Raw genomic sequence first — 16,256 nt, 5'->3', positions numbered from 1 at the left:
AACAGACAAGTTCTGGTGTCGCTGCTCTTTAGCTGCACACGATGCACGGACGTCGGAAGGAGAAACGATATGACGAATTTCTACATTCAAACTGTAAGGCTATGTGCACACGTTGCAGATTCTACAGTGGTTCCGCAGCGGATTTGGCCCTGCGGGTCCGCAGCAGATTGTGCTGCGCTGTACAGTAGCATTAAAGTCAAACGCTGTGCACATGCTGCAGAAAAATCAGGTTCATTTCCGCAGCATGTCAATTCTTTGTGCGGATCAGCAGCGTTTCTGCACCCATTGACTTGCATTGATCCGCAGCAAAACTGCAGGTCTAAGAAAGATCTGCGGTTTAGCTGCGGATGAAATGCTGCAGATCGGGAGGGGGGGGAAGAGTGTGGGCGGTGACTGTGTGCGTGTATGGGCCTATGTGTGTGTGGGGGGGTTTGCCAGGGCTGTGGGAGGGGTTTGCGGGCCTGTGCGGGGGTTGCCGGGACTGTACAGGGTCTTGTGGGGGTCTGCCGGGGCTGTGCGGGGGTCATTGGGGGTCTGCGGGCTTGTGCGGGGAGTTCTGCGTGTGTGTATGTATGTGTATGCAGGCATCGTCCGATGAAACTACAAGTCCCATCAAGCTATGCCTGCTACCCTGACAGTGAGTGACACATTAGCTAATGATGGGACAGTAGTAGTCCCATCATCCAGCTAATGTGCTGAATGTAAACAAAACAAACAAACCATGCAGAACATACAACATACAGAACATACAACACATAACATAGGGGTTACCCTATGTTATTACCCCCTCTCAGGCTACAAATATTGTCCCCCGGCTTTCCCCCTCAGGCGCAGAAAATTGCGCTGGAGCCCACGCCTTTTTTTTTTTCAGTTTTTTTAAAAAAATATGTATATCTACGGCTCTATGTAGATAGATAGATGGATAGATCTATGGATAATAATACAGTTTGCTTTACAGTTTGCACACATTACCACTGTACTGTCCCCGATGGGTCTCACAATCTAAATTCCCTATCTTTGGAATGTGGGAGGGAACCGGAGAACCCGGAGGAAACCCACGCAAACACGGGGAGAACATACAAACTCCTTGCAGATGTTGTCCTTGGTGGGATTCGAACCCAGGACTCCAGCGCTGCAAGGCTGCCGTGCTAACCACTGAGCCACCGTGCCGCCCACGGTGGCTCAGTGTAAATATCTATCTACTATCATCTGTCTATCTGTGTGTGTAATGGAGTGTGGGTTGGACAAATGTAAAAGAGGAGGTTGGACCAGAAATGACATCACTAATCATTTTTTTTTTGTTAAATAACATTTTTATTTAGCTTACAAAAACGCATTCAAATCCGCAGGCATAACCGCACTGAAAAACCGCAAAATACGCGGCAAAAAAAAGCATAAAAAACGCACATGTGTTTTCTGCAAAGAGATGGGGATTTTGTGTGGAAAAATCCGTGGTAGAATCTGCAACGTGTGCACATAAACCTCATCACATCAATTATAGTTTGGACATTGTGCACCATTTCTGTGGGTGGATGCAGTGGAGAGTCTACAGAAATCACCCTTTTGTTCCCCACTGAATCCAGTTCTGCAAGATACCGATGACCCGCAGGAGGATTTCAGATGAAGGCATCATGGCATGAGGCTCCGTGTTCCCATATAATGGCCGTAAGAGAGGGAACGAGACGGCATGAAGCAGAGGAGAATGAACCACAAGCACACAGTAGTGCAGTGGAAGCGCAGGCTCAAGAGACCGGAGGAGCCGCGCAAAACAGAGACTGGACAATGAGCCGTGTATAGGTGTGCTCTCGGGTATGGCTAGGTGGCCACGTGTGCACGGCTCTGTATTTATTTGCAATAAAGCTCTAAAAACTGCTTCTGACACGTATCCACTATGCCATAAACGTCATAGATTTAGTAAAAAATTAAAAAGTAAATAAAAAAATAAATTTTTTTAAATCGCTTCTGGTCCTAAAAATGGTGTAACAGCATAAATAAATTGGTTCTAGTGTCTCTTCTACATTACTGATTGGACATTTCCTACAAGTGGATAAACCCAAAAGTTAGAGTTTTTTTTCATTTTTTTTTTTTTTTTTACTTTTGCCTCCTACTTTTTCTAGGACTAGGTTTTGCACTGGATTGGTTTGCTTCATCTTTTTACGCATCATTTTCGGTTAATATTTTGCATCTTTTAAATTTACATGAATTTTTCAGTGTAGATTATTATTAATCGTATGAATGTATATTTTAGCATCATATAAGAATAAAGTGTAGAGAAATGCATACATAAAGCATTTCCCCCATTTTTTTCCACTTTTGTGCAGGGTTTGCTGTTAACATGAATACACATGACTTGTATAGGTCAGATGAGCTTTGTGATAGATATCATGCACATGTTCTGTGACTGATTATATGTAATAGATGTACTGAAAAAAAAAATGCATTTCTAATATTTTATTTTTGTATTTTCGGCCTTTTTTTTGTTTTTACTATAATATATTTTTTTTTTTTTATTCCACTTATTTTTAAGTCAAAATTAAAGTCCATTGGTTCTTGTGTAGGGAAGGAATGCCCCCATGGATGCAAATACTAAGAAATACCAGGGCAGAGTAAGTAAATGCATCATCAGGGCTGACAAGACCAGACAAAGGGAGACACTGACTTTAAAAAGGAATCTGTCAGCAGGATTTCACCTCCAAAAACTATTTACATGCGCTTGTAACGCTTTCAAAGACAAGTCCAGCAATACCTTTATATGGCCAGTCCATTCCTCCACTGCTGAGAAATCAACCCTTTTAAACAACATGCAAATGAGGCTAAAGTGCTTTCGGCACATGGGAGCACTTCTCAAGCCGGTGCCCACTACTGCTGTATGCATACGCACATACCTGAGCCTGATCAGGGAAAAGCCCCTCCATATATTCACGACATTTTAGATCTGATCAGTGTTAGCTTGTGGATAAGCAGCCCCTCCAAGAAGACGCTCCCCCAACTTCAGCAAGGTTTCCGTGACTTATCAGTCACATTCTTCACAAACCTTTCTGGGATTCGTGCTTCTCCGTTTTGCCCTTGTAGTCGAAGCCGAGAGCGCTCTTGTCCACACGATCAGCTTGAACGCCGTATTTGCCCCCAAATCCACTTGTGTAATCTGGAGAAAGAGGAGACAGGAGACATCAGTCTACAGCTCTGTAAAAAAGGCCCGGGGTCACGGGCACCGTGCAGACATCTAACAGCAGCTACAAGGCAATGAGGGGGCAGGTGTGAACAGGACGACACATGTACACAGTGAATGCACCAGCAGAATAGTGAGTGCAGCTCTGGAGTATAATATAGGATGTAACTCAGGATCGGTAATGTAATGTATGTACACAGTGACAGCACCAGCAGAATAGTGAGTGCAGCTCTGGAGTATAATACAGGATGTAACTCAGGATCAGTAATGTAATGTATGTACACAGTGAATGCACCAGCAGAATAGTGAGTGCAGCTCTGGAGTATAATACAGGATGTAACTCAGGATCAGTAATGTAATGTATGTACACAGTGACTGCACCAGCAGAATAGTGAGTGCAGCTCTGGAGTATAATACAGGATATAACTCAGGATCAGTAATGTAATGTATGTACACAGTGACTGCACCAGCAGAATAGTGAGTGTAGCTCTGGAGTATAATACAGGATGTAACTCAGGATCAGTAATGTAATGTATGTACACAGTGACTGCACCAGCAGAATAGTGAGTGCAGCTCTGGAGTATAATACAGGATGTAACTCAGGATCAGTAATGTAATGTATGTACACAGTGACTGCACCAGCAGAATAGTGAGTGCAGCTCTGGAGTATAATACAGGATGTAACTCAGGATCAGTAATGTAATGTATGTACACAGTGACTGCACCAGCAGAATAGTGAGTGTAGCTCTGGAGTGTGATTATTATTATTACTACAATATACTGTATGCACAATACAAAATGACAACCTATCCATTAAAGATCTACATGCAGCGTCTCACCTTTCTGGGATGCATGCTTCTCAGTCTTTCCTTGGTATTCAAAACTCATCGCCGACTGTAGAAGATGATCAGCGGTATAGATCACAAATTACAATAACATTTGCAGATGAAACTGTGTAAGTAATTATAATATTCAATAAGTAATCAGCACTGAATGCCAAATCTGAAGGGCACCTCAGGCAATGGAGAACTTCATGGCAGGAGATCCTTGGTGGGTTTCCTGTACTGTAGCCATTGCCCAGAGTGGGTGCAGAGCACCCTGTGCTTCCGTCAGTCATGACAATCTATTGCCTGCTGTCACCTCTCCCACAGAAAGCAGAGAAAACCCCAGAAGGTCCTGGATCCTTTAAGTAGTTTTAGAAGTATTACATTGGTGCGATTACAGTAGAAAAGCAGCACTTGTATGGGCTCTGTTCACATTAAAATGGAAACCACAGAGCATTTCTGGACCAGCTCTATGGAGCCTGAAGGCTTCTGTCATGCATCAAGAGTGGCGGCTGCTCCTAATGGAGATGTGTGAACATAGACGTAGCCTCTACTCACACATCAACTTGAAAACGGACGCGCATTTCTGCAGCAGCAATTCACGGCTGCCCCTCAGATGCGTGAATGGGATGTAAGGTCTAGCATTTCTAAATAGCACGCCGCTCATTTCCATGATGGATTTAGTTTTGGAAAGCAGCAATTTTCTGCTGCATGTGAACAAGTTCCAGAATTCCCATTCCCATGCAGAACTGGAACATGATTATGATGGTACATAAAAGCACAAGCTAGAAGGAAACCTTACCTGATCCACACGATCCGTCTGAACGCCAAACTTCCCTCCGAAACCCTTCACCGAGTCCAACTGTGAGCAATGCTTGGCCAATTTTGCCTGGTATTCATGCCCCACCGCAGACTAGAACGAGAAGAAAACCTGTAATCAATACTTAGTGCGTTGTCGTACCAGTATAACTACTGGTTTTGTAACCTGCGTTTCCAGTGACGTGATAGGACTGGCACAAGGAGCAGGATCCTGCCGTTGTAGAATATTCCACCCACCACTTCCCTGCACGCAGGAGTCATCAGAGTGATGAAGCGGCTCGGCGTGAGGCTTCTGTATCGGATGGCAGCCACATCAATAGCTCCTTTAATACCAGTCATCTCATTTACAGGCCGCTTCCTGACAAACACCAGCTCTGCGAGCAGGCCGATGCACTGTCAGTCACAGCACCCCCGGATACAATGAGCGCTTCACTGGAGGCCTGAATGCAGCAAACACTAAAGGGTAGAGCTTTCATGTGGAAATTATCAGGTTTACCCTTCACTCACTGCAAATTAGAACGAAACTTTTTTTTTTTTTTTTTTTTTTTTTTTTACAGTAAAACTTTTAACCTCTGAATCTCTGGGCCTATTTTAAATAATTTTCCTCTCTGAATTTCAGTAGTCAGAAACTTGAGCTCTCGATCATGGGGAAACCCTGTGATCAGATCAGAGTAGTCACTCAGAGGAGAAGGAAAAGCGCTATAAGGATTTTCTGGTTTCGGAGGAAAGAAAAAACAAAAAAAAACCCCACAACTGTTCCTTACTCACCCTCCCTGGGTCCAGCGCTGAAGTCTCCACAGCTATTTCCAGTACCTGTCATTGTCAGCAGCTTTGACGTCATGTTGACGGTGCTGCAGCCGATCAGAAAGTTCAGTGGCTCCAATCTGCTTGTGCCACCAACTCAACAGACAGAGCCGCTGAGCTCAGTGATTGGCTGCAGCTCCGTCAATGTAACATCAGTGCTGCAGACAAACAAGCAGCAGTGGGGGGGGGGAAGACTCAGTGCTGGACACGGAGCGGGTGGAGCGAAGCAGAACGTAAAATAAAACTACAGCCAAGGAACAGGGGTTTCCTATCCTATTAAAGGGATCATCTCATGGAAGACAATTCTGGCATATCCACAGTATGTGCCGCAGATGTCTGATAGATGCCGGTATCACCTCTGTCCCCATCACAGAACAGGAGTCCCCTGATTACCAATTACACCAGAGAGCAAAAAAGTGACGGCATGTGCACCGTCTCTCTCTCCCCAAGAGCACTCTGCTGTTCTCGGGACGCCCATAACAATGAATGGAGAGCTGTGTATGTGCCGCCATCTATCCACTCAATGGTGGTTGGTCACCGGCCATTCTAGGACTGGGTCCTAGAGCGAGACCACATCTATCCCATAGATATGCCATAAATGTCTCTCGGCTACAGGGCAAGAAGGACATTCATGCAGGGCTTATTATACAACACCATAAAACTGTAGTGTAGTAAATAAAACAGACAACTAGGCCCCCAGAACTGGGGACCACCTCTATTAGGGGCTCCCACCCTTGTGCAGTGCGGTTATTATACTGTACATGATAAAGCAGATACACTCGGAGTTTGAGATCTTCTCCGATCCCAGCAGCTCCGAAGATCTTGCCGCATTTGCAGACTCTCCATGATTACAGTGGACGTTATGGTGCGGCTATTAACATCCCGCCGTAACATCCGTTGGTGGGGAAAGGGTTAAACAACTTGCTTTCGCTCCGCAAAACTTTTCTTACAAAGCCATTGATAACTATGTCTCGTGGTTGTCCCCCACATCTCACCTTGTCCATGCGGTCCTGCTCCACACCAAACCTTCCTCCATATCCGTGAGAGGCTTTGGGTCCTTCATCCAGCTCCTGCTTCTTCAGGGACTGGTGCTCCTGGGAGACATTTTCCCTCAAAGCATGAATGCTAAGGGAAAGGGACAAAAGAAAGAACAAAATATATATTATCGCTGCCATCAAAAATCCAATACCGCTAGTGCTGCAGGACCCCCCGCCATATGGTGTAAAGTCCATCACTTCTTGTATTCCCTTTGTTATTTATAGGACAAGCTAGCAACAGGGTGACCATCATATCCCATGCAGGGGACGTGTGGCATTACATGGCGACTAGTCAGATAGCCAGTCATGTAATAGATGGCTACCTCTATGTCCGAATGAACAATATAGTGTCCGTACCCAGCTGTTATTGTGGGGCAAAGAGGCAGACATGTTCTTACATAGCACCCACTGACGGTGACGGGCTCCGTGGCTAATGCACGCACCCTGATGGCTAATGTACTAATGAGCAATCTACCCCAGACCGCGCTGTATTAAGCCATGAATGGTGGATATCCTCGCTCAGCATTACTTACTTGATGTGCTCCTGGTGCCCAGATCCTTCCACGGTTTTTGCTCCCCATCTCTGCTCTTTCTCACTGAGGTCATTCTGCAAGAGATAAAATGAAATATTAGATAAGTTTTGCTCTTCAGCCTGCAATCTGAATGCAGCTTTGGATGTGACTGGAGCATAACACAGAACGCTATGACACAGATTGATAATGCTCACACACGTTCAGTACAGTGATCACACGTGCCCACTACCGCTCCACTGACACCAAACTTAATGCCATGCACTCTCCGGATCAGTGTGGGTCCCCCATATTGAATCCCAGCAATGATACATTCATCATCTATCCCGTGGCCAGGTGACACGTTACTTGTGGGACAACCCCTTTAAAGCGATTGTCCAAGGCTTTAACATTGATGGTGTTCAATGTCTGATCGGTGGGGGTCCGACACTCAACACCCGTGCCGATCAGCTGTTCCCGGTGTCGACTGGAGCTGCAGTCACCTCTATAGCGGCTGCGGCCGGATACTGCACATCTGTCCCCTATTCAGATCAATAGGAGGCTGACTGTGCAGTACCCGGCCGCGGCCACTATTCCATCGGAGGAGCTGTGTCGCGCTGTAGCCGAGCCATTCCCGACACCTAGATATGTACAGATTCGCCGTGCTGGAATGAAAACTGGTTCCTATTCACTGACAGAAAACCATTATCTTGAAAAAAACAGTAGGAAATTGAAACACGAAGGTAAATCAGAAGAGTTTTCATTTGTACGTTAAGTTTTATGAAACTAAAACTCTGATAATGGAAAAAAAAAAAAACATCTGCTGAATAAGAAATGAACAGAATCAATCGGGTCGAGGCCACACGAAGCTTTCAATGGGTTACATCAGCTCACCACAAAGTCAGGATCGGTCTCCCAGTCGTCTCCATCATCTGCAGAAATGGAAAGAGAATGTCCTGCTGCAGATTTCCACATCTGGAAGATAAAAGCAGCCGGCCATCAATCTACTCAGTCAGGAGGTTATTACGCTTCACAAAGAAGAAAGAAGCCGAGATAGGAGAGTGATATAATCTGCTTAAAAAGGCACAGCGCCCATAAAACGGAAATCACAAACAAAACGCCTGCGCTGGAGGCAGAGGACGTACGAATCAGTGATCCGATACCGTACAGATGGTTCATCACTAACCGCCATTCAATGGAAGGGAAAGGAACAATGGTCTTCAACCGTTTGAAAACTACAACTCCCAGCATGCCCTATTCCTGACTATGGAATGCAATATTGACCTATTACCTACCTCACCTAGTGACCCCTCCACACGACGGCCCCCATAGTCTCCTGGCTTCTTCTTCCAATGAGGGATGTCACGTGATTACTGCAGACAATCGGGGCCACTGATCAGCTGCAAATTCAAGTTCTGCTTGAGCCAAAAGAAACGCTCTCTCTTCCGATTTGGACGGAACGTGAAAGCTGCAGTCAATCAATGGCCCCTGATTGGTTCACATGTGATGTCCCCCACCAGGAGAATGTTGGACGCAGGCAGCGGTATGGAGTGGGGGTCTGGTAGGTGTAAAACATGTTGTTATTTTTCTGTCTTTCATACCCCCATGGGCTAGTTTTCAATATTGCAGCAATGTGACGGGCAACCCCTTTAAAAATCGTTGAGGAATTGAATCACATAGCACATAAGGAATCTACATGATTTCTCCAGGATATCCAAGTTTTAATACAGAATATATATAAGAAGATTGGGGGAAAAAAAAACAAAAAAAAAACAAGGCTTCTAAAGGTGGTATATGACAACTGAGGCAGCGCCACCACTGACCATAGGCCGTGTTTGGTATTGCAACTGAGCCCCTATTCACTTGAATAAGACAGGGTGAAATGATGGTTTAAACTACAGGGGAGAATATCTGACACCACAGCAGCTCTGCTGTATACAGGGAGAACTGGGTTGTCGGGTATTTAATGGGGTTAATGCTCATAAATAGCCTCTGACTATTGGCCACGGGTAACGCAAGGAAGTAATGTAATGTGCAGACACAAAGACCAATGTGAAACTAGCGGCGCCATAATGACGGCCGGATACAAAATTATACATTTTCAGAGTCAGAAGATTTTCAGAATGTTTTTCCTAATACATCCCTCCTTAGTGTCGTTTACTAATAGATTTATTTTACTTGCTTATATAGTGTCATTAACTCCACAGACATCATCGCTGCACGGACTAAGGCTGTGTGCACACGCTGCGGATTCCGCTGCGTTTCCGCAGCGGTTTTGGCCGCTGCGGACACGCAGCAGTTTTAGCTGCGGTGTACAGTACCATTCATTTGAATGGGAAAAAAAAAACGCTGTGCCGACGCTGCGGAAAAAAACGCGCGGATTTGCTGCGGTTTTGAATCCGCAGAAAGAATTGCATGTCAATTCTTTCTGCGGAAACCGCTGCGGGTTCCTATCTCCACCATTGTGGAGATAGTGAATCCGCAGGACCAAACCGCAGGTCTTTGGACCTGCGGATTATCTGCGGTTTTTGCAAAATCCGTGCGGATTAATCCGCAGCGGAATCCGCAGCGTGTGCACACAACCTTAGACTCACAATCTACCGTACATTCCCCATCAGTCTTTGAAGGGTGAAATGAAACCAGAGAAACTGGAATAAACCCACGCAAACACAGGAAAAACCATAATAAAGTCCTGGCAGATGTTATCCTTGGTGTTAGGAGCCAGGACTCCAGCACTGGAAAGCAACAGTGCTAACCACTGAGCCACCATGCAATGCTAACCACTGAGCCACCATGCAATGCTAACCACTGAGCCACCCATATCTACAGTATAGCTGATAAGGAATGTTTCACACTTCCGTTTTTGTGTCCGCCAAACGGATCCGTTTCCGTTTTTTTGACGGAAACTGATGCAAACGGATCCGTTTTTAAAAAACGGATCCGTTTTTTTGACGGATCCGCGGTAACCACTAATGGAAGTCTATGGGACAAAAAAACGGATCCTGCAAAAAAATGGCGGATCCGTTTTTTTGACGGATCCGCGGTAACCACTAATGGAAGTCTATGGGACAAAAAAACGGATCCTGCAAAAAAAAATGGCGGATCCGTTTTTTTACGGAAACCAACGGATTTTGACGGATTTGAAAAAACGGAAGTGTGAAACAGGCCTAACTTATAGATCGTTGGAGGTCCGCTCGCTGGGAACAGCCTGACCAGCACGCCGCTCGGCAGCCCACAGGTGAACATGTGCACCGCTTCTCCATTCTAGTGGGGATAAGGGTGTCCGCTATGGCAATTGGTGCGGGACCAGATCGGATAAGTTATCTTTACTGAACCTCTTTAAATCTAAAGCCCACCATACACATTAGAGGGTTCGGCTCCTGTATTCACCATGAGATAGACATGTCTGGCAACTACTGTCGGCCGCTTACCTCCGGGAACAATACGAACGGCATCCCGAGGTCAGATATACCGGATTTCCCAGACAATAAAATGCCCAGGGCTCCCAAACCTGTCGACATTGTCGGGTTTGAATAACTAATGTGTATGGGGGTTTTGGGCCACGTTGAGCTTTATGAACCTTTTTTGGAGGACGTTTACTTTTCCCGATGGAGTTTCGGAGCGTAACCCTAACTCTTTGAAAACCTCCCAAAGAAGCAGTGTTTCCAGAAGCGGTTTCCTCTAGAAAACTTGTTACCTTGTGTGCACATAACCTTACTGCTGTGATCATTGGCAGTGACATTTAGGCTGGAGACAGGGGAAAGTGTCCATATCGATCCCCACCAACCTTCCCTATAACACGATTATAGGGTGCAATGAAGGCCCCCATGTCATGTGTCTGTATCCCTACAAAACCTGCGGATCAGCTTCAAAGATCATAATGTTCAGCAACTACAGAATTACATTGTATTGTGCAAGTGATCGCAGCTACACGTTCCCTCAAGGGACCAACAACAGTAAAAAAAAAAAAATCAAAAAACATTTCACAGACCCTCATCGTCCACCATGACGGTCAGCACCATGTTTACAGTCTCTCGCCAAGCGGCAGCGATGACACAGACGTGGCTGGACTCGTGCCGTGACCCACATGTCTCTCTCTAGAACAAAGTGGTAGATAAAGAAGAATCCGGACGCGTTAACAAGCGAATACAACCGACGGATGCTTAACCCCTTGTGGCCTGTATAAAGTTATTAATTTGCAGTAATAGCTTAAGGAGAACTCCAAGCCAAGAACAGCAGTACAGAGACAACCCCTTTAATAATTGAGCCGATCACCCTGGGGAACGCTTGCAGCAGCTGCAGACTCCGGGACACGTCCCTTTAAGGAGCTGCTGCAGGGCAGATCAGGTCTCCTTTATTACAAGGCCTCGTTGCCCATAGGGACCAATCAGAACTCGGCTTTCATTTTCTGAACTAGTTCTGGAATAATAAAAGCTGCGTTCTGATTGGTTGCTATGGACAAGGCGGCCTGCTTTCCTGTTAGACAGTCCTGAGAAATGAAACTTGAGGTGTGGGGACATTCACCAAAACTGGAGCAAATCAAAAGTGAAGCAGTTGCCCGTAGCAACCAATCTGATTTCCACTTTCGTTTTCCAGGTGCTCTTTGGAAAATTAAAGGGTCGTCTTAATTGGTTGATATGGGCAACTAGTCCGCGTCTTCTCTGCCCCAGCCCCGTGGTCTCTATTGAGTGACAGCATGAATTCAGCATATATAATGTACAAGTATTGACCGCGCCACACTTCCTCACCACTGACAGGAAGCATATGGACATCGCCGCCGTCTACATATATTTATTACGGGGTCAATACGAGCAGATGCTGTTAGGAGATTAGATCGGCCACCATAACGAGTCCCCGGGTGCTCTTCAATAAAGTCATTTACTTACTGCATGGGTGATGTCCTCAGAGCGAGCGGAGGGGGGACCGCGCATCACAAGACATCAGGACCACATGTAATGATGTACTCCACATACCCACCATATAGCGAGCCGATCACACTGGTGGGGTGGGAGCACAGGACGGCCACGGAGCCAGTCACACCTGGTGGGGGGTGGGAGCACGGGACGGCCACGGAGCCAGTCACACCTGGTGGGGGGTGGGAGCACGGGACGGCCACGGAGCCAGTCACACCTGGTGGCGGGTGGGAGCACGGGACGGCCACGGAGCCAGTCACACCTGGTGGGGGGTGGGAGCACGGGACGGCCACGGAGCCAGTCACACCTGGTGGGGGGTGGGAGCACGGGACGGCCACGGAGCCAGTCACACCTGGTGGGGGGTGGGAGCACGGGACGGCCACGGAGCCAGTCACACCTGGTGGGGGGTGGGAGCACGGGACGGCCACAGAGCCAGTCACACCTGGTGGGGGGTGGGAGCACGGGACGGCCACGGAGCCAGTCACACCTGGTGGGGGGTGGGAGCACGGGACGGCCACGGAGCCAGTCACACCTGGTGGGGGGTGGGAGCACGGGACGGCCACGGAGCCAGTCACACCTGGGGGGGGGGTGGGAGCACGGGACGGCCACGGAGCCAGTCACACCTGGGGGGGGGGTGGGAGCACGGGACGGCCACGGAGCCAGTCACACCTGGGGGGGGGGGAGCACGGGACGGCCACGGAGCCAGTCACACCTGGGGGGGGGGGGGGGAGCACGGGACGGCCACGGAGCCAGTCACACATGGGGGGGGGTGGGAGCACGGGACGGCCACGGAGCCAGTCACACCTGGTGGGGGGTGGGAGCACAGGATGGCCACGGAGCCAGTCACACCTGGGAGGGTGGGAGCTCAGGACGGCCACGGAGCCAGTCACACCTGGGAGGGTGGGAGCTCGGGACGGCCACGGAGCCAGTCACACCTGGTGGGGGGTGGGAGCACGGGATGGCCACGGAGTCAGTCACACCTGGTGGGGGGTGGGAGCACGGGATGGCCACGGAGCCAGTCACACCTGGTGGGGGGTGGGAGCACAGGACGGCCACGGAGCCAGTCACACCTGGTGGGGGGTGGGAGCACAGGACGGCCACGGAGCCAGTCACACCTGGTGGGGGGTGGGAGCACGGGACGGCCACGGAGCCAGTCACACCTGGTGGGGGGTGGGAGCACAGGATGGCCACGGAGCCAGTCACACCTGGGAGGGTGGGAGCTCAGGACGGCCACGGAGCCAGTCACACCTGGTGGGGGGTGGGAGCACAGGATGGCCACGGAGCCAGTCACACCTGGTGGGGGGTGGGAGCACAGGACGGCCACGGAGCCAGTCACACCCAGGGGGATGCACAGGACGGCCGCGGAGCCACTCACCAGTCACACACAGGGGGTGGCACGAGACGACTATCACAGGGGAGCACTGCATCTTTTATTGGGCACAGTGACTGCCAGTAAGTGAGGGGCTTGTGCCAAACACTGGGACATTGTGGCTCTCAATGAGTGACACTGCTGTAAAAACTGGGAACATTTTAGGGGCGCGGTGGGGGATGATTTTCCTTCTTGTCTCTGTCACTTATATATTTTGGAGCTCAGAGATGAATATACACTTTATTATAATGTTAATATTCCTCAGATTTATTATGTGCAGGATAAAACCAAACTAATCGCCCTATAAAATATAATAGTAGGAAATGAGAGGAGACGAGGCAGACGTGATCCCTTGGTGAAATCTGTCCTACACGACGTTGTTAGCACACACAGCCTTACCCTGCCAAGCAATGCGAAAATGACTCAGGATCCTGTGCTCACTCCAACTTTATAGGATCAGCACTTATCCCCCCCCCCCAACACACACACAGCCACAGACCACCATATGCCATCTTAACCCTTCGCATTCCAGGTGAGAGCACACGGCTCAGAGTAATGCGGGCACAGGTCTGTACATGATGAGGAACGTGCAAACCAGGAAATAGTGATCTGTGTCACACCCTGTGCGGGCGACATATTCCCTGACCTCCCGAATACAAATGTCCTCTTATCCTGCTTATAAGATCACAGCCTCATACACATCCCCTGTGGCTGAGTCACCTCGGCCGCCTTATTAATACACACGGTCACTCCCAGGACACTGCACAGAGCCGAGTGCAGCAAGGACGGTGCCCGGGGTGAAATCAGGCAAAACAGCAGGACGGAAAATGGACTCCCGATATCACATGGGGCAGATGGCGGCTGAAACTTGGGGTAAAGCTGCAGAATGTTTTGCATTGGACTAACAACAAAGTTATGCCCCTGTGTAGAACAAAAATGGGAAAAGCCCAGGGCCAATTGCTAAAAAGTTCTTAATAAAATATCTGACCATTATGGGTTATTTTTGCAGTAATTGCAAGTGCAATTGTGTTAGAACTTGATCTGCACAGCCTCGGGCCTGGAGGAAATCAATCAGGGTATAGGGACATCACAGAAGTCAGGTAAAACAAAGAAACAAGAAAAAAAAAAAGATCCTTTTGTTTGCTGCAAATCTGTGACAAATCTGCAAGTGTGGCAGAATTCTTATGGATTTTTCTGCGGATTTTCATTCAATACATTGCAAATAGTGAAATTTGTATTGAAAATCTGCAGCAAAAGGTTACGTTCCCAAAAAAGTGTAAATGCAGCCATTTGCCTGATGGAAAGTCACATGCACTGTGGAGTATAACAGCAACATGTCACCGATGTCCCGTACGTGTCACCGCTGTTGCTGCTGAATGGCTGCTGCAGTCGCAAGCAAGAAGAAATGGAGAGGACTGACGAAGGGCACGGCCAACAGGACGGAGGAGTAGTGGGGGATCGAGAGGGGAGATCTGCTATTTAATCATTTATATAGCACATGGGTTGTATGTAAAATAAAATAGGGGCCCGACACAGGCTTACACTGCCCCCTAGATGTCCCTCTGAGTAGTGAAAGGAAATGAAAACTGCACATATGAATGTAATCGAGCACTGTGGCTCCTCTGCAACAACCAGTGAATGGAAACACTTGATTCCATCCAAAGGGCTGGGATCCTGAAAAGACCACGTTCATCTCACAGCTGATGGTTTGTTACACTTACATGCCATCCACACAAATCATTTTTGGAGTTTAACAGTCTACACGTTTTACCTTCATTGATTCTTTATAACAAACTATCACTACAGAAGAGAGGTCTGGGCTGTGGATTTAGGCGGCCTGCAGAGGAATTGTGGATAGAAAATACAGATGAACCAAAAGAGCTAGAATATTTTGAGTCACTGAAAGCAAAGAGAGATATTACAAACGCGACATCGTTTAGAAAATCACAACGGTCATGACGGCAGTCTACTCACTTGTTACATACATGTCTGCCCCGCCTGTGGTCACGGACAGGTATGGATAACAACCCTTAAGAGACAGCTTAACCAGTCGACGAGCAAAGATCACAACGAGGACAATAGAAATCACTACAACCCAAAAAGCCATTTTCATAGTGATCTAACCACTGGACTGCTGGTCAAAATGGAAAATCTTGGGTTGCATCCCTCACAGATTAATAGGACAATCGACATTTTATGTAAAGGAATGAGGCTTCACACCCAATCCACCCCATGTGTTGGTAGCCCTATGACTACAGTGCCTACAAGTAGTATTCAACCCCCTGCAGATTTAGCAGGTTTGATAAGATGCAAATAAGTTAGAGCCTTCAAACTTCACACAAGAGCAGGATTTATTAACAGATGCATAAATCTTACAAACCAAAAAGTTATGTTGCTCAGTTAAATTTTAATAAATTTTAAACATAAAAGTGTGGGTCAATTATTATTCAACCCCTAGGTTTAATTTTTTGTGGAATAACCCTTGTTTGCAATTACAGCTAATAATCATCTTTTATAAGACCTGATCAGGCCGGCACAGGTCTCTGGAGTTATCTTGGCCCACTCCTCCATGCAGATCTTCTCCAAGTTATCTAGGTTCTTTGGGTGTCTCATGTGGACTTTAATCTTGAGCTCCTTCCACAAGTTTTCAATTGGGTTAAGGTCAGGAGACTGACTAGGCCACTCCAACACCTTGATTTTTTGCCTCTTGAACCAGGCCTTGGTTTTCTTGTTTGTGTGCTTTGGGTCGTTGTCTTGTTGGAAGATGAAATGATGACCCATCTTAAGATCCTTGATGGAGGAGCGGAGGTTC

General features: G+C 47.6%; 1 protein-coding gene across 4 annotated transcripts in view; it reads right to left on the bottom strand.

Moving 5' to 3' along the window:
- Window positions 1-16,256, bottom strand: part of CTTN (cortactin) — a 34,023-nt gene that overhangs the window by 15,068 nt on the left and 2,699 nt on the right. For all 4 annotated transcript variants that reach the window (XM_073541760.1, XM_073541762.1, XM_073541763.1 and 1 more), the window contains exons 2-7: window positions 8,057-8,137; window positions 7,187-7,260; window positions 6,612-6,741; window positions 4,796-4,906; window positions 4,009-4,063; window positions 3,035-3,145 (exon numbers count right to left, since the gene is read on the bottom strand). In XM_073541760.1, coding sequence (XP_073397861.1) covers window positions 3,035-3,145; window positions 4,009-4,063; window positions 4,796-4,906; window positions 6,612-6,741; window positions 7,187-7,260; window positions 8,057-8,137 — 562 coding nt within the window. The remainder of the gene's footprint in view (window positions 1-3,034; window positions 3,146-4,008; window positions 4,064-4,795; window positions 4,907-6,611; window positions 6,742-7,186; window positions 7,261-8,056; window positions 8,138-16,256) is intronic.

Source organism: Dendrobates tinctorius, unplaced genomic scaffold (assembly GCF_039654945.1).
Source record: "Dendrobates tinctorius isolate UK_male_01 unplaced genomic scaffold, ASM3965494v1 ptg000124l, whole genome shotgun sequence".
Taxonomy (NCBI): Eukaryota; Metazoa; Chordata; class Amphibia; order Anura; family Dendrobatidae; genus Dendrobates; species Dendrobates tinctorius.
Note: the sequence above shows the minus strand (reverse complement) of the source record. Positions and strands in the feature narration are given on the sequence as shown.